At 43.4% G+C, this 16,150-nt stretch overlaps 2 protein-coding genes across 2 annotated transcripts in view; one reads left to right on the top strand and one right to left on the bottom strand.

The window, feature by feature from the left end:
• Window positions 1-1,514: 1,514 nt before the first annotated feature.
• The window catches only part of LOC103087722 (basic proline-rich protein-like), a 31,710-nt gene continuing 17,074 nt past the window's right edge, over window positions 1,515-16,150 (bottom strand). The window contains exon 2 of the mRNA XM_007451939.1: window positions 1,515-2,293. Coding sequence (XP_007452001.1) covers window positions 1,515-2,293 — 779 coding nt within the window. The remainder of the gene's footprint in view (window positions 2,294-16,150) is intronic.
• The window catches only part of RCAN2 (regulator of calcineurin 2), a 277,388-nt gene continuing 263,059 nt past the window's right edge, over window positions 1,822-16,150 (top strand). Inside the window, exon 1 of the mRNA XM_007451896.1 lies at window positions 1,822-2,059. The gene's annotated coding sequence lies outside the window, so the exon portion shown is untranslated. The remainder of the gene's footprint in view (window positions 2,060-16,150) is intronic.

Raw genomic sequence — 16,150 nt, 5'->3', positions numbered from 1 at the left:
ACAGCTAACATATATTGAGTGCTACTGTGTGCCAGGCATTGGGCTAAGTGCTTTACATGTATTCTTCATTGAATTCTCACATTAAATCTTGTTTTTCCAACTTTGCAAAATTTCTACAATAAATGTATTATTTCTGTACCCAGAAAATTTTATTTGTAAACATATATGTACATAATAGATCCTATTAAGGTGAAGGTCTTCAGGTTGGTGAAGATTCTAGGAACTACTCACTGTGAAATTTTGTTCAAAGGATTGAGGATATTTTACTTGGCTTAGAGTGAGTGATGATGGCTATCTTCACATATTTGAAAGACAGTCAGTTGGAAAAGGAATTGGACACTATCTTCATCGCTTCAAAAAGTGAACTAGAGTGAAAATCCTAGGAAAGTAATTTTGGGCTTAACATAAGGATGCTCTTCCAAACTATTTTGTCCAAAAAAGTAGTTCATCTAATCAGTGAATATATATGGATTTGTGCATCTAGAAGTTTGGAAGAGTAGGAGTCCGAGGTCATTTTCAACTCTGAAATTCTGTCTTTATTTATATTTAATGCAGATTAATCAGAGAGAAGAGCCAAGGTCTACCTTTTCTGTTTTGTTTTGTTTTTCAAAGAGGATGCAATTCTGTGTCAGCCTTGGAAAAAACAACGTGGTGCCTGGGCGAGCAAAGAATAATTGTGAAACTTACAAGTTGCTTCGATGCAATTTTAACATTGGTTATCAGGAAACAAAAGGGCATAAAAAGCACAAGGAAAAAGGCCTATTTATGTAGCATTTAGAAAGATGACAGAACGCAAAGCTGATTTATATCTTATTCATTCCCTCCCTCAGGTTGGTGCACACACCAACCCCCCCTCCCCCACTCTCACCGCGCCGCCCTTCTTCCTTCAGTTTTTCCCACTTCCCTTATTCTATATTTTTTTACACTGTCGGCATTCTCTTGCCATGAGACTCAACTCTATCAGTACGGGTGGCACCCATAAGCCACGGCTCTGAACTGCTTTATTTTGTAAAGCAGAGACCTCTACCGGGGTTAAGTTTGTTGAGCAACAGATCTACCCAAGATCCTGTTTCACATTCAACCTTTTACTGTACGATACCGTAGGATGCCACCCACTCCTGTGTCACAGGCTCTCACACAATAGGAGTCCTTGAAGCCCTCAGTCCCCAGGTCTGGTAGCTGGCAAACCTGGCAAAGCCACGGCCCGCGCAGGGCACCTTCCCCCGCGAGGGCGGGGCGGGGCCGGGGAGGCAGCCACCGGGTGCCTGCGCCCACCCGGCGCAGCGCCCCAGGGCCCTCCCTCGAGGGGCTTCTCGACCTTTCCTCAGTTAGCCGGAGTAGGGGGACTCCATCAACTCAGTATTCCCCACCCACAGTTGGCTTCTCTATCAGTTTCTTCCCGGCTGTCGCTGCCCAGCCACCCTTAGCTTCAGCATCAGCCCCCTGCCCACTCCGATCCCCAAGGAAGCCACCACCCCGGCCGTGACCCCGAGGAGCCCCTCCCCCCGGGACTCCTACGGACCGTCTCCTGAACTTGGTCCCCAGAGGGTCTTCACCCCCTCCTGGGCACCGGGGCGGAGGGCAGGGGGAGTGCCCGGGAAGGGGAGTGCGTGGGGGACCGGGAAGTGCGCGGGGTCAGGCGGGAGGGCAGGAGAGGAGGCCAGACAGGGGCTCTCAGTTTCCCGGGGTCTGATTGGAGGTTGGCGCGATGAGTCGGAGCTGGGGGCGCGCCCATCTCCGCTGGCTCCTGCCAGAGCCGCCGGCTCGGCCCCTCCCCGGAGCCGCTTTGTCCCGGGCGACGGCCGCTGAGGTTGCGGCGAGGAGCGGGCGGGAGGCAGAGACCCGCGGACACACGGAGCCGGAGCCGGAGCCCGGGAGGCGGGGCGCGCCGCGCACGGCCCCACGCCCAGGCCCGCGGGCACCGCGCCCGTCCCCGCGCGCTCTCGGCCCTGCCGCCAGGTGAGCAGCCGCGCCACGCCAGCAGTCGCCGGCTCCGCCGACCGGCAGACCGCCCAGCAGTCGCCTCCGCCTCCACCGACGCATCGCGGACGACCAGCAGGTCGGTTATGTAACGGCGCCGGCCCGCTCGCCCCGGCACCCTGTCCTGTCCTGTCCTGTCCTGCCGGGGCTGCGCGCGGCGCCCGGGCCGGGCCGGGGGACCGCGGCGGGGGGCGGCCGAGAGCGGGCGGGGTATGGGGCTGGGCCGGGGGCGGTGGCCGTGGCGGCGGGTGGTCTCCAGTTCCAGTTCTCAGCTCCCGCGGCGGCCGTGAGGACCGAGGTCCCTTGACCCCCTCTAGAGGGCGCGGGTCTCAAGGATCCCCTTCCCCAGTCCTAGTGGCCCAGGGGTTCGTCTTTCTAGTAGCAGCAGCAGGTGCATAAGTGGAGGAGCGGGAATGACGCCTATGGTCCCCGGGAATGAGATTTGGAGAGGGGATTAGGGGAGGTGGTCTGAACGCAGAGAGCAAACGGGAAATCGGAGCCTCTTTTCCCAGTGCCTTAAGGAAAGTGCTGGGGAGGGGAAGGTGCTTTGAGACGCAGAGGGCTGGGAATTGTCCTGCCTGGGATTAGCGGGCTTGGGTCATCTAAAAATAACTTCAAGTTTGAAAAGTGAAATAGAAGGGAGCGCAGTGTGCCGAGTTCCTCCTGCCTGTGGGATGCTTCTCTCTAGAAGTCACTAGAGGGAACAGGAAAATCCCAGCTGCCTGATCCCTCGGCTGCCTCCTGGTTTCACTGGTTTCCAGGGTGTCTCCGTTTGACTTTAGTTAATGATTTATTCTCCAAGGCACTGCTGTCTTTGTCTTATCCCAAAATGAATTATAGCAGAGTGCATGCTTTGAATCTTTCCTATTTAGTACATTAGGATAGAAGTGTTCAGTGGACATCTAATGAGTCTGCTGCCTACACTTTTTTTTTTTTTTTAAGTATCCTCTCAGTATAAACAAAAGTTTCTGAGCTCCCTTTAACATATATCCCACAACTGGAGATGAAAGATGCTAGAGCATTCCAGTCCACCCTTCTCTCTTCCCTAAGCCAGAATCCCACTTGTCATACGGAGGGGAGGCTTTAGGAAAAGTAGGACATTTTAAATAATGCAGCTCAACTTTCACACATATTATTACATCAACACAAAACACAGGCAAATGTATCACAGGCACAGGGCAACACTTGCTAACTGACCCCCTCCATTCCAGGAACACAATGAAGTAAAAAATAGAACCACCATACGACCCAGCAATCCCACTACTGGGCATATACCCTGAGAAAACCATAATTCAAAAAGAGTCATGTACCAGTATGTTCATTGCAGCTCTATTTACAATAGCCAGGACATGGAAGCAACCTAAGTGTCCATCAACAGATGAATGGATAAAGAAGATGTGGCACATATTTACAATGGAATATTACTCAGCCAGAAAAAGAAACGAAATTGAGTTATTTGTAGTGAGGTGGATGGACCTAGAGTCTGTCAGAAGTAAGTCAGAAAGAGAAAAACAAATACCGTATGCTAACACATATATATGGACTCTAATAAAAAAATAAAAAGGTCATGAAGAACCTAGGGGTAAGATGGGAATAAAGACACAGACCTACTAGAGAATGGACTTGAGGATATGGGGAGGGGGAAGGGTAAGCTGTGACAAAGTGAGAGAGTTGCATGGACATATATACACTACCAAACGTAAAATAGATAGAAGTGGGAAGCAGCCGCATAGCACAGGGAGATCAGCTCGGTGCTTTGTGACCACCTAGAGGGGTGGGATAGGGAGGGTGGGAGGGAGGGAGACGCAAGAGAGAAGAGATATGGGAACATATGTATATGTATAACTGATAAGCAGAAACTAACACACCATTGTAAAGCAATTATACTCCAATAAAGATGTTAAAAGAAAAGAAAAGAAAAGAAAAGCCTAGAAGCTAGAAAGGATCAAGAAGCAGATAAGCATCGACTGTGGAACAAGGTAGGGGAGTGAACATTTGGCTGCTTTGCAGTCTCCCATTGATTTCCTTTAGCCTTAGAACTATTTTCTTAAGTACAATCAGTCACTGCCTTGAGTTAGTCTAAAATGTGAGTTGCTCTTTGCTTTCAAATCCACTGCAAATCGAATCAGCATTTACTGAGCACCTACTACTTGAGTCCAGTCCGTAGAATTTTATGAGGGAATGTGTCCTCAACTAAAGCTACAGGATCCCAAGAGCTTTCCAAATGCCTTGTTTGCAGCTCCTGCAGAACCCAACGAAATTAGGGAGGATGTGGCTCTCTCTCTCTCTCTAGTGATGAACAGTTAACAGGCATAAGTGGGAACTTGAGAGCTTTGTCATTTGCAAGTACGCATCACACTCTTTTTTTTTTTTTCCATACGTGGGCCTCTCACTGTTGCGGCCCCTCCCGCTGCGGAGCACAGGCCCCGGACGCGGAGGCTCGGCGGCCATGGCTCACGGGCCCAGCCGCTCCGCGGCACGTGGGATCCTCCCGGACGGGTGCACGAACCCGTGTCCCCTGCATCGGCAGGCGGACTCTCAACCACTGCGCCACCAGGGAAGCCCCACACTCTTTTAAAAACTACTTGCATAATCGTTTGCAGTTAGTCATGTATGTTATAGAAATTAGCTTTATTGAGATCAACTTTGTCACTGAGGTCTCATTTTCCCATTCCTTTTATTTTCTGTACCATCCACTCAGTTTACTCAGCAGTTAATTTGTTAAGTACCTACTGTGTGCTATGTAGTCCCTGTGCCAGAGGCTACAAGAATGAGGCCGATGTTGTTCAGAAATCAATCTAGCAGAAAAGGATAAGAAGATTAAGTGATAATGATCAGCATGGTGAGTGTTTAGTGCAGATAGGAACAAGCTCAGTGGGAGCCCAGGGAAGGAAGGGTTCAGGGAATCTGGAGGAGCTTGCAGAGAAGTTCATGTTCAGACTGCATCTCTGTAGAGAAGGAGCTAGGTGTTCCACGTTGAAGGAAAGGTCACGTTCAAAGAACTTGTAGGTGTTCTGCAGTGAGGAGGTGGCAGGAGAGTTTGGGAGGAGGTGTTTCAGTGAGCCTGGGCTATGAATATACCTTGCAGAGGAGGAAAAGCCATGCAGCCTGTACGGGGGAAATGATTTGATCTAATTCATCTCGCAAAAGTTACTTTGGAGGCGCTGAGTAGGTGAGGTTGCAAAGAGAAACGAGCTCAGATTTTAGACCACTAAAGCGGTCTGGACCAAAAAAAAAAAAAAAAAAAAAGTAAGTAAAATTAATTGTGCCTGAACCAGGTAGAATGGGGAAAGAGAAGAGAGATCTACAGAAAACCATCTCAGAGAGAGAATCAGTGGCTCTAGGTCACCAAGTGGCTGGTAGTGTGGAAGGAGAAGCTTAAGATGTTTACATGGATGGTCAGGCTTTGTACTGAGATAGGAAGTCACGGAACAGCTAACATCATACTCAAAGGTGAAAAGCTGAAAGCCTTCCCTCTAAATTCAGGGACAAGAGAGGAATGCCCACTCTTGCCACTTCTCTTTAGTATAGTACTGGAAGTCCTAGCTATAGCATTTAGGCGAGAAAAAAAGGCATTCAAATCAGGAAGGAAGAATTAAAACGATCTCTATTTGCAAATGACATGATATTATACATAGAAAACCCTAAAGACTCTACTAAAAGACCATTAGGACCAATAAACAAATTCAGTAAAATTGCAGGACATAAAATCAATGCACAGACATCAGTTGCATTTCTATACACTAAAATAGCAAACTATCAGAAAGAGAAATTAAGAAAGCAATCCCATTTGTAACTGCATCCTAAAGAATAAAATACCTAGGAATAAATTTAATCAAGGGGGTGAAAGACTTGTTCCCTGAAAACTATGACAGTAACGAAAGAAACTGAAGACACAAATAAGTGTTGGTGAGAATGTGGAGAAAAGGGAACCCTCCTACACTGTTGGTGGGAATGTAAACTGGTGCAGCCACTATGGAAAACGGTATGGAGGTTCCTCAGAAGATTAAAAATAGAACTACCGCATGATCCAGCAATCCCACTTTTGGGTATTCATCCAAAGAAAATGAAAATAACGAACTTGAAAAGATATCTGCACCTCCATGTTCATTACAGCATTTTTTATACGAGCCATGATATGGAAACAGCTTAAATGGCCATTGATGGATGAGTGGATAAGGAAAATCTGGTATATATGTATATACAATGGAATATTATTCAGCCATAAAAAGGAGACCCTGCCATTTGCAACAACATGGGTGGACCTTGATGGCATTGTGCTAAGTGAATAAGTCAGAGAAATATAAGTACTGTGTGATCTCACTTATATGTAGAGTCTAAAAAAACCAAACTCATAAATCCAGAGAATAGATTGTTGTTGCCAGAGGTGAGGGGTGGAGGATGGGCAAAATGGGTGAAGGTGGTCAAAAGGTACAAACTTCCAGTTATAAGATACATATGTTCTGGGGGTATAATGTACAGCATGGTGACCATAGTTAGCAGTACTGTGTTGTATATTTGAAAGTTGCTAAGAGAGTAGATCTTAAAAGTTCTCATTATAAGGAAAAAAATTTGTAACCATGTAAGATGGTAGATGTCAACTAAACTTAGTATGATGATCATTTCACAATATATACATACACCTAAAACTAATACGGTGTTTTATGTTAATTATATCTCAGCCAAACGGGGGGGATGGGGGGGAAGGAAGTGCGGTTGATCCTTGAACAACACAGGTTTGAACTGTGATTAGAGATCACAATGTATGGAATCAAAAGACCTGGGGTTTGAGTCCTGATTCTCTCCAAACTGTTTCAGCTTCCTGCCCTTGGGTGAGTCATTTGCCAGTTCCTTTGTTTTCGAGGCAGGGATATCAAGGCTCAGATTTTCCTCTCGGAAGGGGGTATGTGTAGCGCCCTTAACCCCCGAGTTGTACAAGGGTCAACTATAAAATGAGAAAGAGTTGTTTTGAGAAAGGTGGGGAATTTTGACTTTGAACATCCAAATAAAAATACTCTGTAGGCACTTTTATTTTCAAAGGGAATTTCTTCGTTCCTGGTGCTAACTTCCGTTCATCTGACTCACCTTCATGTCTGAGACTGTCTAGCGCCGCCCTTAAAGGAGATGATTTGACAGCAGGAGGTTGTTGCTGCCTTCTTCCCCCAGAGTGAAAGTATTAACTGCCAATTATCTGAACTAGTAGTAGTAATAATGGTAATAATTCAAACGATAACAACAATATGTAACATTTATTCCGTGCTTACTTTACGCCAAGCATGAAGAAGGTGGAGCTCTACACAGATTATCACGTTTGATCCTCATGATAACCTTATGAGGCGGATACTATTGTTATTCTCATATGGTGGATAAGGAACCCAAGGCAAAGAGAGGGTACCTTATCTAGGTCACACAGTTAGTAAGAAGGGCACCCAGGGTTCAAGCTCAGGCAGTCTGGCCAGCACTCTGAATAGCCAGTGTGAATTAATAACCTTGAAATCATTCCTGTTTAGCCTAGAATGTGTATTTTTACCCTGTGTTTGAATGTTTGTAGCGGATGCCATAAAAGAGAATGGGAGTGAGTGAGAAGTTCTGGCTCTCATCCGGGCCCTGCACTTGATTTGTTAGGTGACCTCTGCAAAGTCCCATCCCCTCTCAGGCTTTAGTTATTTTAAATCTGCATATTCGTGGGGGAAGAGGTTGACTAGATGACCTCTAAAGAGTCTGGGCATTCTGAAGTCCTGCCATCCTGTCTCAAATTTTACTACTCGAGCCATAGATTTGGGTTAAAATCATGCCTGCCTGGTCCCTTTCAGAATAGGAATGGGGCCTGTTCCTATTCTAAGAGGATGAACTCAAGTGGTGGCCTGTCCTTAACAGCTTGATGGTAACTGGTCCATAGTGCCAGAGCTGATGGGGGTGCCTAAGGTTGGGGGAGCCCAGTTCAGGCAGGGGAAACCCAGACGAGCACCGCAGTGGAGGAATCTCCATAGTCACTGTCCGGTTTCTGTATTTTAGATGTGTCACTTAAATGCTATGAGACTTAGTTTCCTGATCTCTGAATAATGGGGGTGATGAATACATGTGTTGTAAGGTTGTTTGTTGTAAGGATCAAAACAGATTACAGAGAGCAGGCACTGCACACGAGTCTGCCCCATTGAAGATGCTCAGTGAGTGGGCGGGGGTGGGGGGTGGGGGGGGGTCCTCACCCCTGGCCACCCAGGATAACAGACATGCAGAAAAGGGAGGTAGAGTATTTCCAAAGATAAACTCCTCCTACTTCACAGTTATGCTAAGGACCACCCTTTAGTGATCATCATTTCTCTCTCTCTCTCTTAGAAAGTAGTATATCAATGGGAATATGAAAACACACAGCCCATTAAATACCTTTCAAAATATGCATCTCAAGTATTCATTGATAAATTACCCTCTTAGATATGAAGAAGTGTCAACATTCCACAACGCAAAGCTTTACACTCTTCTTTTGTCAGATAAATAGGCCAAGATTGCTGTAAAGAAATTGTATTGCTTAGGGTTGGTGGCCCTGGATTCCCCGATTATGGCACCAAATGTAAAGGAGACCGAGTGACTTCCTACTCTGTGTGTGTCTGCACATGCCGTGCTTCTAAGTTGGAGAACTTTCTGCCTTTGCCTATAAAATGTTCACTGTCCTGTATCTTTTCTTTTATTTTTACCAACTGCCAGGTGTCATGTTGTAGGTAAAATTAATTAATCGGGTTGAGGACTTTTTCAAAAGGTGGAAGCAGACTTAAACTCAGTTGAAGCTCTTTTGAAGTCCCTTAAAACATATGTGTGATTGTGAATGGTACTTTCTAGAAGTTAAAGACAAATTTCCAAAAATAGCTCAAACTTCCTGCAGTTCAGAATGCCCACAGAAAATGTTTTCTATGGTCGGGATGGGAAGGGACTTATTTTCATATCTGTTTTCCCCATATCCACTCACTTTGAAACAGGGATGAAACATGGGGTTCCTGAGCTTTGGAATGTACGCATAAGAAAATGCTGGAATGGTAGCTGTTGGACAAAAGAATTGTGTAGTTTGAGAGCTATATCCTAGTCTTTATTACCGTTGCCTTAGTACTTTGTGGGAATCACTGCTTTATTGTCTCATGCAATTGAGATATGCCTGCTACAAAGTATTATAAGTTCTGTAAGGGCTTGAGCCATGCCTTAATACTCCTCTTACAGTGTTGGGAATAAAGTATAAAAAGTGTGGACTTGGTGTGAAACAGCCTGGCTTCACAGCCTGGCTTCACAGCCTGGCGCTGTCACTTCCCAGCTATGTAACCTTGAGCTTCCCATTGACCTAACAGTCACAGGAGCTGGCATTTGTTGAATGCTGCCCCTGTTCCAAACATGATGCTGAGCAGGCTGCATACGATATCTCATTTAATCCTTACAACAACTCCCCCACATGGATATTATCATCACTATTTACAGAGGAGCACGCCTCGAGGATGGAGGGTCTGAGCCACTCAGAGCCCAGACTCTTGAGTTGCAATTTTCTTATGGGTACAATTAGGAAAATAATCCTTGATCTCCCCGCCTTACAGAGTCGTGAGGGTGCGATGCTATGGGTCTTTGAAGATGCACTGAAACACGGAATGTGTTAAGGATGATTGTCATAGTAGGGACCTCTCAAGAGATCAGACACAGTTGGGTCTGGTATAGCACCCGGTCTGTGAGGGGAAGGAAGCCCACAATATATAAAATGCTTTTATAGAATGCATTTTTTCTTATTTTTTAACTAGATTTATTTCTGAATTGAAGTATACTTGATTTACAATGTGGTGTTAGTTTCAGGTGTACTAAAGTGATTCAGTTATACATATATATGTGTCTATCCATATATATTCTTTATCAGATTTTTTCCCATATAGATTATTACAAAATATTGAGTATAGTTCCCTGTGCTATGCAGTAGGTCCTACTTGTGTATCTATTTTATATATAGTGGTGTGTATATGTTACTCCCAAACTTCTTATTTATCCCTCACCCCTTTCCCCTTTGGAAACCGTAAGTTTGTTTTCTACGTCTGTAAGTCTATTTCTGTTTTATACATAAGTTCATTTGTATCTTTTTTTTTTAGATTCCACATATAAGTGATATCATATGATATTTGTCTTAGAATGCATTGAGAAAACTGTATTTCCTTGCCCTGTCCTTTGGTAGTTTGTGTTATGATGCCTGTTTCTTTCAAGGGTAGCTTTCTTGTTGTCGGTGCCAGGACTCAACCAGGCTGTTCCAGGAGGAAGCTGACCAGGCCATGGAACTGGGTTCTGCTGGTGAAGGGGGGCTAGAGAGCATGGTTTACAGAGAAGAGGTAGCTGCCAGAGGGGTATTTCAGTATAAACAAGGAAGGCAGAAAGTCAAAGACAAGGTCAAGGGGGGCATAGGCATGATGTGGAGGGCAGGAAATCATCACCAGGTTTTCCATCAAGCGTGAGTGACAGGTGGGACATGGCATCTGCTCAGGAAGGCTAGAGGTATTTCCTAGTGTCTGGTGCGGTCTGTCCACCCAGCAGGAAAACCAGGGACCCTCTGCCCTGATTTTTAAAAATACTTTCTTTTTCTTAGACATATGTGCTTTCTATAAAATTTTTGGAAGACATAGAATAGTCTAACAAGAGAAAATTAAAATCACACATATTACTATGAGCAAATGATAATTACTACTCATATTTTGGTGTATTTCCTTTCAGTCTTTTTGATGTGCATATTTTTGTGAAATCAGGATCAGACTGAGCATAGAGTTTTGCATCCTGTGCATTTCATCAAACATTTTAAATAACTTTTCGTGTCAACAGTCTTTATGAGCATCATTTTCAGTAGCCACACAGAATTCCCACGGATGATATTGCCAAATTCATTTACCTTCTCCCCTGTAACATTTAGATGGTTACCAATTATCCAGAATATCAAAAATAATACTTTGATGAACATCTTTGAATGTCATTTTCTCTATATTTTGGATCATTTGCTCAGGCTAGATGGTTAGAAGTGGAATTATTGGCTCAAATAGATGGACCTTCTTAAGGCTTTCTCTGTATTTTGACGTTGCTTTTAATTGTTTTTCCAGGAGGTTGTACTAATTAACGATCCCACAAGCAATGTATGAGAATTTAGTTCTCACCTCTGCCCCGCTTGTAAACACTCTTTATGTAAGGGGTGGCTGGTATTCATGCTTTTCGAAGATGACCCCCACTGCTTACCCAGCACTTCAAGGAAGTTGGGCTTTCTTTGTGGCAGTTGAGGATGGGTGGGTCAGCGTCTGGTAGATTTCACATGCTTGAGTGTTTGTAGGGGAGTTGACTGGGGTGGATTAGCTTCTTTCCTGGTGGTTCTGTTATCAGAGACCTGGCATATGGATGTGTGTAACTCGAGCTAGTGAAGCTGACTTAAACTAAATAGAGTGAAACAATCTCTGCTTAAGTGAGAAATAGTTCAGTGTGCCTTTCAAATCCTGAAAAATTAACAGCAAATATGCATGCTTATTTGCATTAGTTCTATTGTTGCTTTCCTTGGTTTTGACTGGTTCCCCTTCCACTGATGGCAGAGCCTCTGGGGCAAGCTCCAGACAGGTATGTCTCTTTTTTCACCTTCCATGAAATGAGATACGACGCAAAGTAAATCATTTTGAAGAAATAACTAGAATAATCAGTTGGAATCTTCTTAAAAGTCACTTAAATGGTCATTATTCTAGGATTTTAATTTAATGACTAATCAAATTCGTCTTTCCCCAGAAAGCCTCTGCCTTCATTCTTAGGCTACCGTCAACTATGTCGATTATATTGGCCAATTTATCGAGGTAAACCGCCAATGTGAATTATTTTCCCACATAAAATTATCTGAAATACAGGCTAAATTAATATAATTTATTTTTATTTTGACCTCTGTAGCTAATTAAAGATAAAAGCCAAATGATGAGGTCTGGCCAAGTGTTTTGTATAAACAAAGTACAATTTATACTTCTCTTTTGAGGTTTAATCTTTTGTACAGAAATAAGTTATTTATTTGGTTACAGGTATCATCATATGAATTTTGAAATGGAGGATGGTAAATACAGATAAATTAATGGTAGTTCAAACAAAATTTTATTTGTTTAAAAGCAAAGTCTCAGCCTTGACAAGACAAGTGAAAGCAAAGTACTAATTCATGAATATGTTAATTTTCTCCTGCTGTGGCCATTAATGATATTCATTTGATCTTTTCTGATGTACAAACAGCCATTTATAAAAAGGTTAAATTTTGGTCAGGGAGGATTATTTTCTTACTTTTCTGTCTCTTGGTGATTTCTGTTCCACACACAGCTGTTGTTTAGTATTAAACTTCAGAATTTGACAAGGTGACATTTAGGTGAAGCTCTAAATTGAAATATTTGCTTGGTCAGATTTTCAAGGCATACCTTCTGACCTTGTGTCCAAGTGCCACAGCTCACGTGGGGATTCTTTTTTTTGATTGAAGTCTAGTTGATTTACAATGCTGTGTTAGTTTCAGGTGTACAGCAAAGTGATTCAGTTATACGTACACATATATATGTATATGTATTCTTTTTCAGATTCTTTTTCATTATAGGTTATTAGAAGATATTGAATATAGTTTCCTGTGCTATGCAGTAGGTCCTTTTTGTTTATCTGTTTTATATATAATAGTGTGTATCTGTGGAGATTCTTGGCTTACAAGCTGGACCTTGGTTTGGTTCTGCCTCTTGAGATATCACGGATGGGGAGAGGGGATCTCCTTCTCGTTCTGGTTCCCAATCACACTGAGAGGTCCGGTATCATTCTGGAAGGTCCGGAAGGTTTTTGCAGCCCCCAAAGATGTGCAGACTGATTTGGAAAGGTTGTGCTGGGTGGAGGTGAGATAAATGTTAAACCCAAACAGCCCCTAGATCCAAATTACTTTGGTTCCAGCCCACAACCACTTTTTGAGGCTTGCCATGAAGCTGGAAACTGAGGACATTAGGACATTTAGGATGGCTGTAGGTGGGCTCAGTTACGTGCTAGCGAAGTCATTAATAGCTTACAAGGGGGACAGGCCACAGTGGCCCTGTGGGAGAACCCAGCTGCATGGTTTTGCCTGTGAGGCTCTGCTCCTTCAAGCTCATTTTTATTAACCTAAACAGCTCCCTGGAGGCCACAGGGACAAGCCCTGGAGGAAATGACCCTGTATTATTCATGAGATGGCCTTCACACTCTCCACCTGTGGGAACCTCCACATGGGGTGGTTCCTCGTGAGTCTTCTAGTTTTATTCCTTGAAAATTGCTTTTAAAATCTCATATTTAATGATACTTATCACAAGGACTTTGTCTGGAGTGAGAAGGACCAAACATATACCATGTTTTCAGTACTTCTCACCTTTAATTTAACCTCTTCCTCCCAGATCAACCATTACGAGGTCCTCACGACCATACCTGGCTATTGTCTTACAATTCAAGCCAACAGTGCGATACTCTGTGAAGGTTATTTTATCCGAACGAAATCAGAAGTACCTTAGTGGAAATCCAGTCCTAGGGCTTTTTGTGGCAGTATAAATTTCGAAGGCATATCTTTATAGGAAAGAAAATCCAAGAATGACAAAGGTTAGAGATGTTTACCTAACTGGTGTTTGGGGCTGTTTTCAGTGTATCTGAAGGCCTGACGTGGTGGATTTCCCAAATGATCATGACAGCAGCCTTCCTGCTTTGCCCCCCATCCACCAGGAGCTCTCTTTGAATTACTCCATTTCCAGAGGAGTGACTCCAGATCGTGGCAGAATCCTCGCTCTGGCTCAGTTTGGGAACTTTCCCTTTAGAATCTGTCCCTAAATTCTTCTCAGACACCCTCATTTCATTGACCCGAAGGCTTTGAAAAACTAAAATAATACTTCTTCCTTCCAGAAGAATGGAAAAACAGATAAAGATAGAGATATTCTTCCTCCTGCAAAAAAAGAGGAGCGATGGTCAGACAGGAGAACACAAACACTTAGCTAAAGGATAATATTTTTAATATGAAAAAAAAAGAACCTAGTAGTTATTTGAGGTCATCCAGATAGATGTAAGAACATCTAGTAGAAATGGTTCATTATCTGGTTTGGTGAGAGATCATCTCTGAGATAATGGTTTTCTTTGCCAGATGATTTTTATTCAGTTTTAATTATTCCTTTTTTGATCAGGCCAGCCCTTTTAGTGATTTTTCCAAACTGTCAGTGAAATGATGTCTCTTGTTGCTTTTGGGCTTCTACTCTTGCGATATTTGTACGCAGCCTTTATGATATCCTAGTCATTGCTGAAACAAACCATTCTTATACTCTTTTCTCATCCTAGGATTGACAGTGGTTTATTTTAAGACAATATGCTAATAGCATGAAGAACTTACTGTTCTTTCATTGTAGAGTTTCTGTCAGTCCTGTTGTCAATCATGTCAATGTAAAGGCTGCCAAATATACACATTTCTTTTCCTAATTGCAAATTGACTTTTTTATGGCTACTTATTAGAGAACCCCAGGAGACCAATAGTAATAATTAAGCCATGACTGCTAGAGACCAGATATTATTTCTTCAGCTTCCTTTTCAAATAAATGATGAACCGTCAGGTTCTTTATAAATAAATCAAACGTCCCTGTAATAAATAACAAACTAAAAGTTAGTTGCATACAATTTACAGATATAGGATGCTGTAGAAATTCTAGACGTAATAATCATCAGAATGAGGACATTTTTACTAATGAGAACTAATTTACAGCACACGGCAACTGTATAAAATTATAATTGGGCCATCTCCTATCTCTGCTTCTTGAAGTTCTAGTCTTTTTTCTGCCAGGGAGGAAGACATTTTCCTCTACCTTTCTAGTTTCCTCTGGCAGGTCTAAGAATTAGGTGGACATGAGACAGACTAACAGGAGAAAATGAAACAAAAGTTTAATAACATGTGTGAGACCCAGGAAAACTGAATAACTCGCCAAAATGGCCGAAACCCTCACCTTCAGCTAAAGACAAAAGAGGATGTTGGGGGTGATGGTTTGGGACCTCAACAGGGAGGATGGCGATTCACATGAAGATGGAAAAGCAAACGTTTGCTGGGTCATGCGGACTCAGTGGGACACAGAATGGACTCTGATCTTTAAGAGTTTCCGCCCCTACTCTTAGCCCGTATTCTTTGCAGATATTTCTGGTGACAGTCTATTCCTGTAATAGGCCCTCTATCTAAATTCTTCAGGCAGTTAGGAAGAAGGTAAAAGTTTCTTCTTGAATCTTTGGGGCCTTGATTCTTTCCAGCTGGAAATAATCTCCATGCCAAAGAGTCATGGAGTGGCAAGTTTTGTTGCCCTGCACTTCAGGTTCTATCTTTTCCAGGTTTTCTCAATCCCTGAATCCTCAGCAGAGGCATCAGTCTTTTTTTTTTTGTATCTGTATTTACGGCACACACATAGTCTAACCTTTATAGCTCATTCACTAATGTATTCATTCATTCATTCGTTCATTTGTTCACCCCTACTATGTACCAGGTGTGGTGCTAGCCTCTGGGGTGTAGAAACCAGTAGAACATAGCCCCCCCCCCCCGTCTTTAGTGAAGCTTAGAGTCTAAGCTTTCAGCTTTCTTCTTGTTTACCTACCTCTCCGCTGGATGGTAAGTTCCCTGAGGGTGAATACCATTTTGTGATTCCCCCCTGTACTCATCACAAGGGCTTGCATATGGTGGGCACCCAGTCAGTGGTAAGATGAACTGATCACTGGATCCATTCTAAAAAATTCAGAAGCACAAGATTGACGGTTGAACACTTTCAAATGTTTCTAAAGCCTTTCTTCTCCTCCCCCAATTGTTTAACTGTAAAAATAAGTAATTCCACAAGAATTGGGGTTGGCCAAAAAGTTTGTTCGGGTTTTTGTAAGATGTAAAAAACCCGAATGAACTTTTTGGCCAACCCAGTAAGTTTAACGCCTTTCACTTTGTCCAAGGGCCCCTTGTTCTCAGAATCTGCTCTAGTGCCACATCTGTATTACATATCAAAGCACAAGTGTGATTGGTAGCCTTGTCTGAACTCCCCCCTGCGGCAGTCATAGGAAAGGCTTCCACCTCCCACTCAAATTCTTTTGAAATGCTTCTGTTTTGGTATGCGAGTGCATCCTTCCCTCTTTTTGTGGAGCTTGGACATCAAGTAACTGAGCAGGA

Source organism: Lipotes vexillifer, unplaced genomic scaffold (genome assembly GCF_000442215.2).
Source record: "Lipotes vexillifer unplaced genomic scaffold, Lipotes_vexillifer_v1.1 scaffold147, whole genome shotgun sequence".
Classification (NCBI taxonomy): Eukaryota; Metazoa; Chordata; class Mammalia; order Artiodactyla; family Lipotidae; genus Lipotes; species Lipotes vexillifer.
This window is presented reverse-complemented; position numbering and strand designations above follow the sequence as displayed.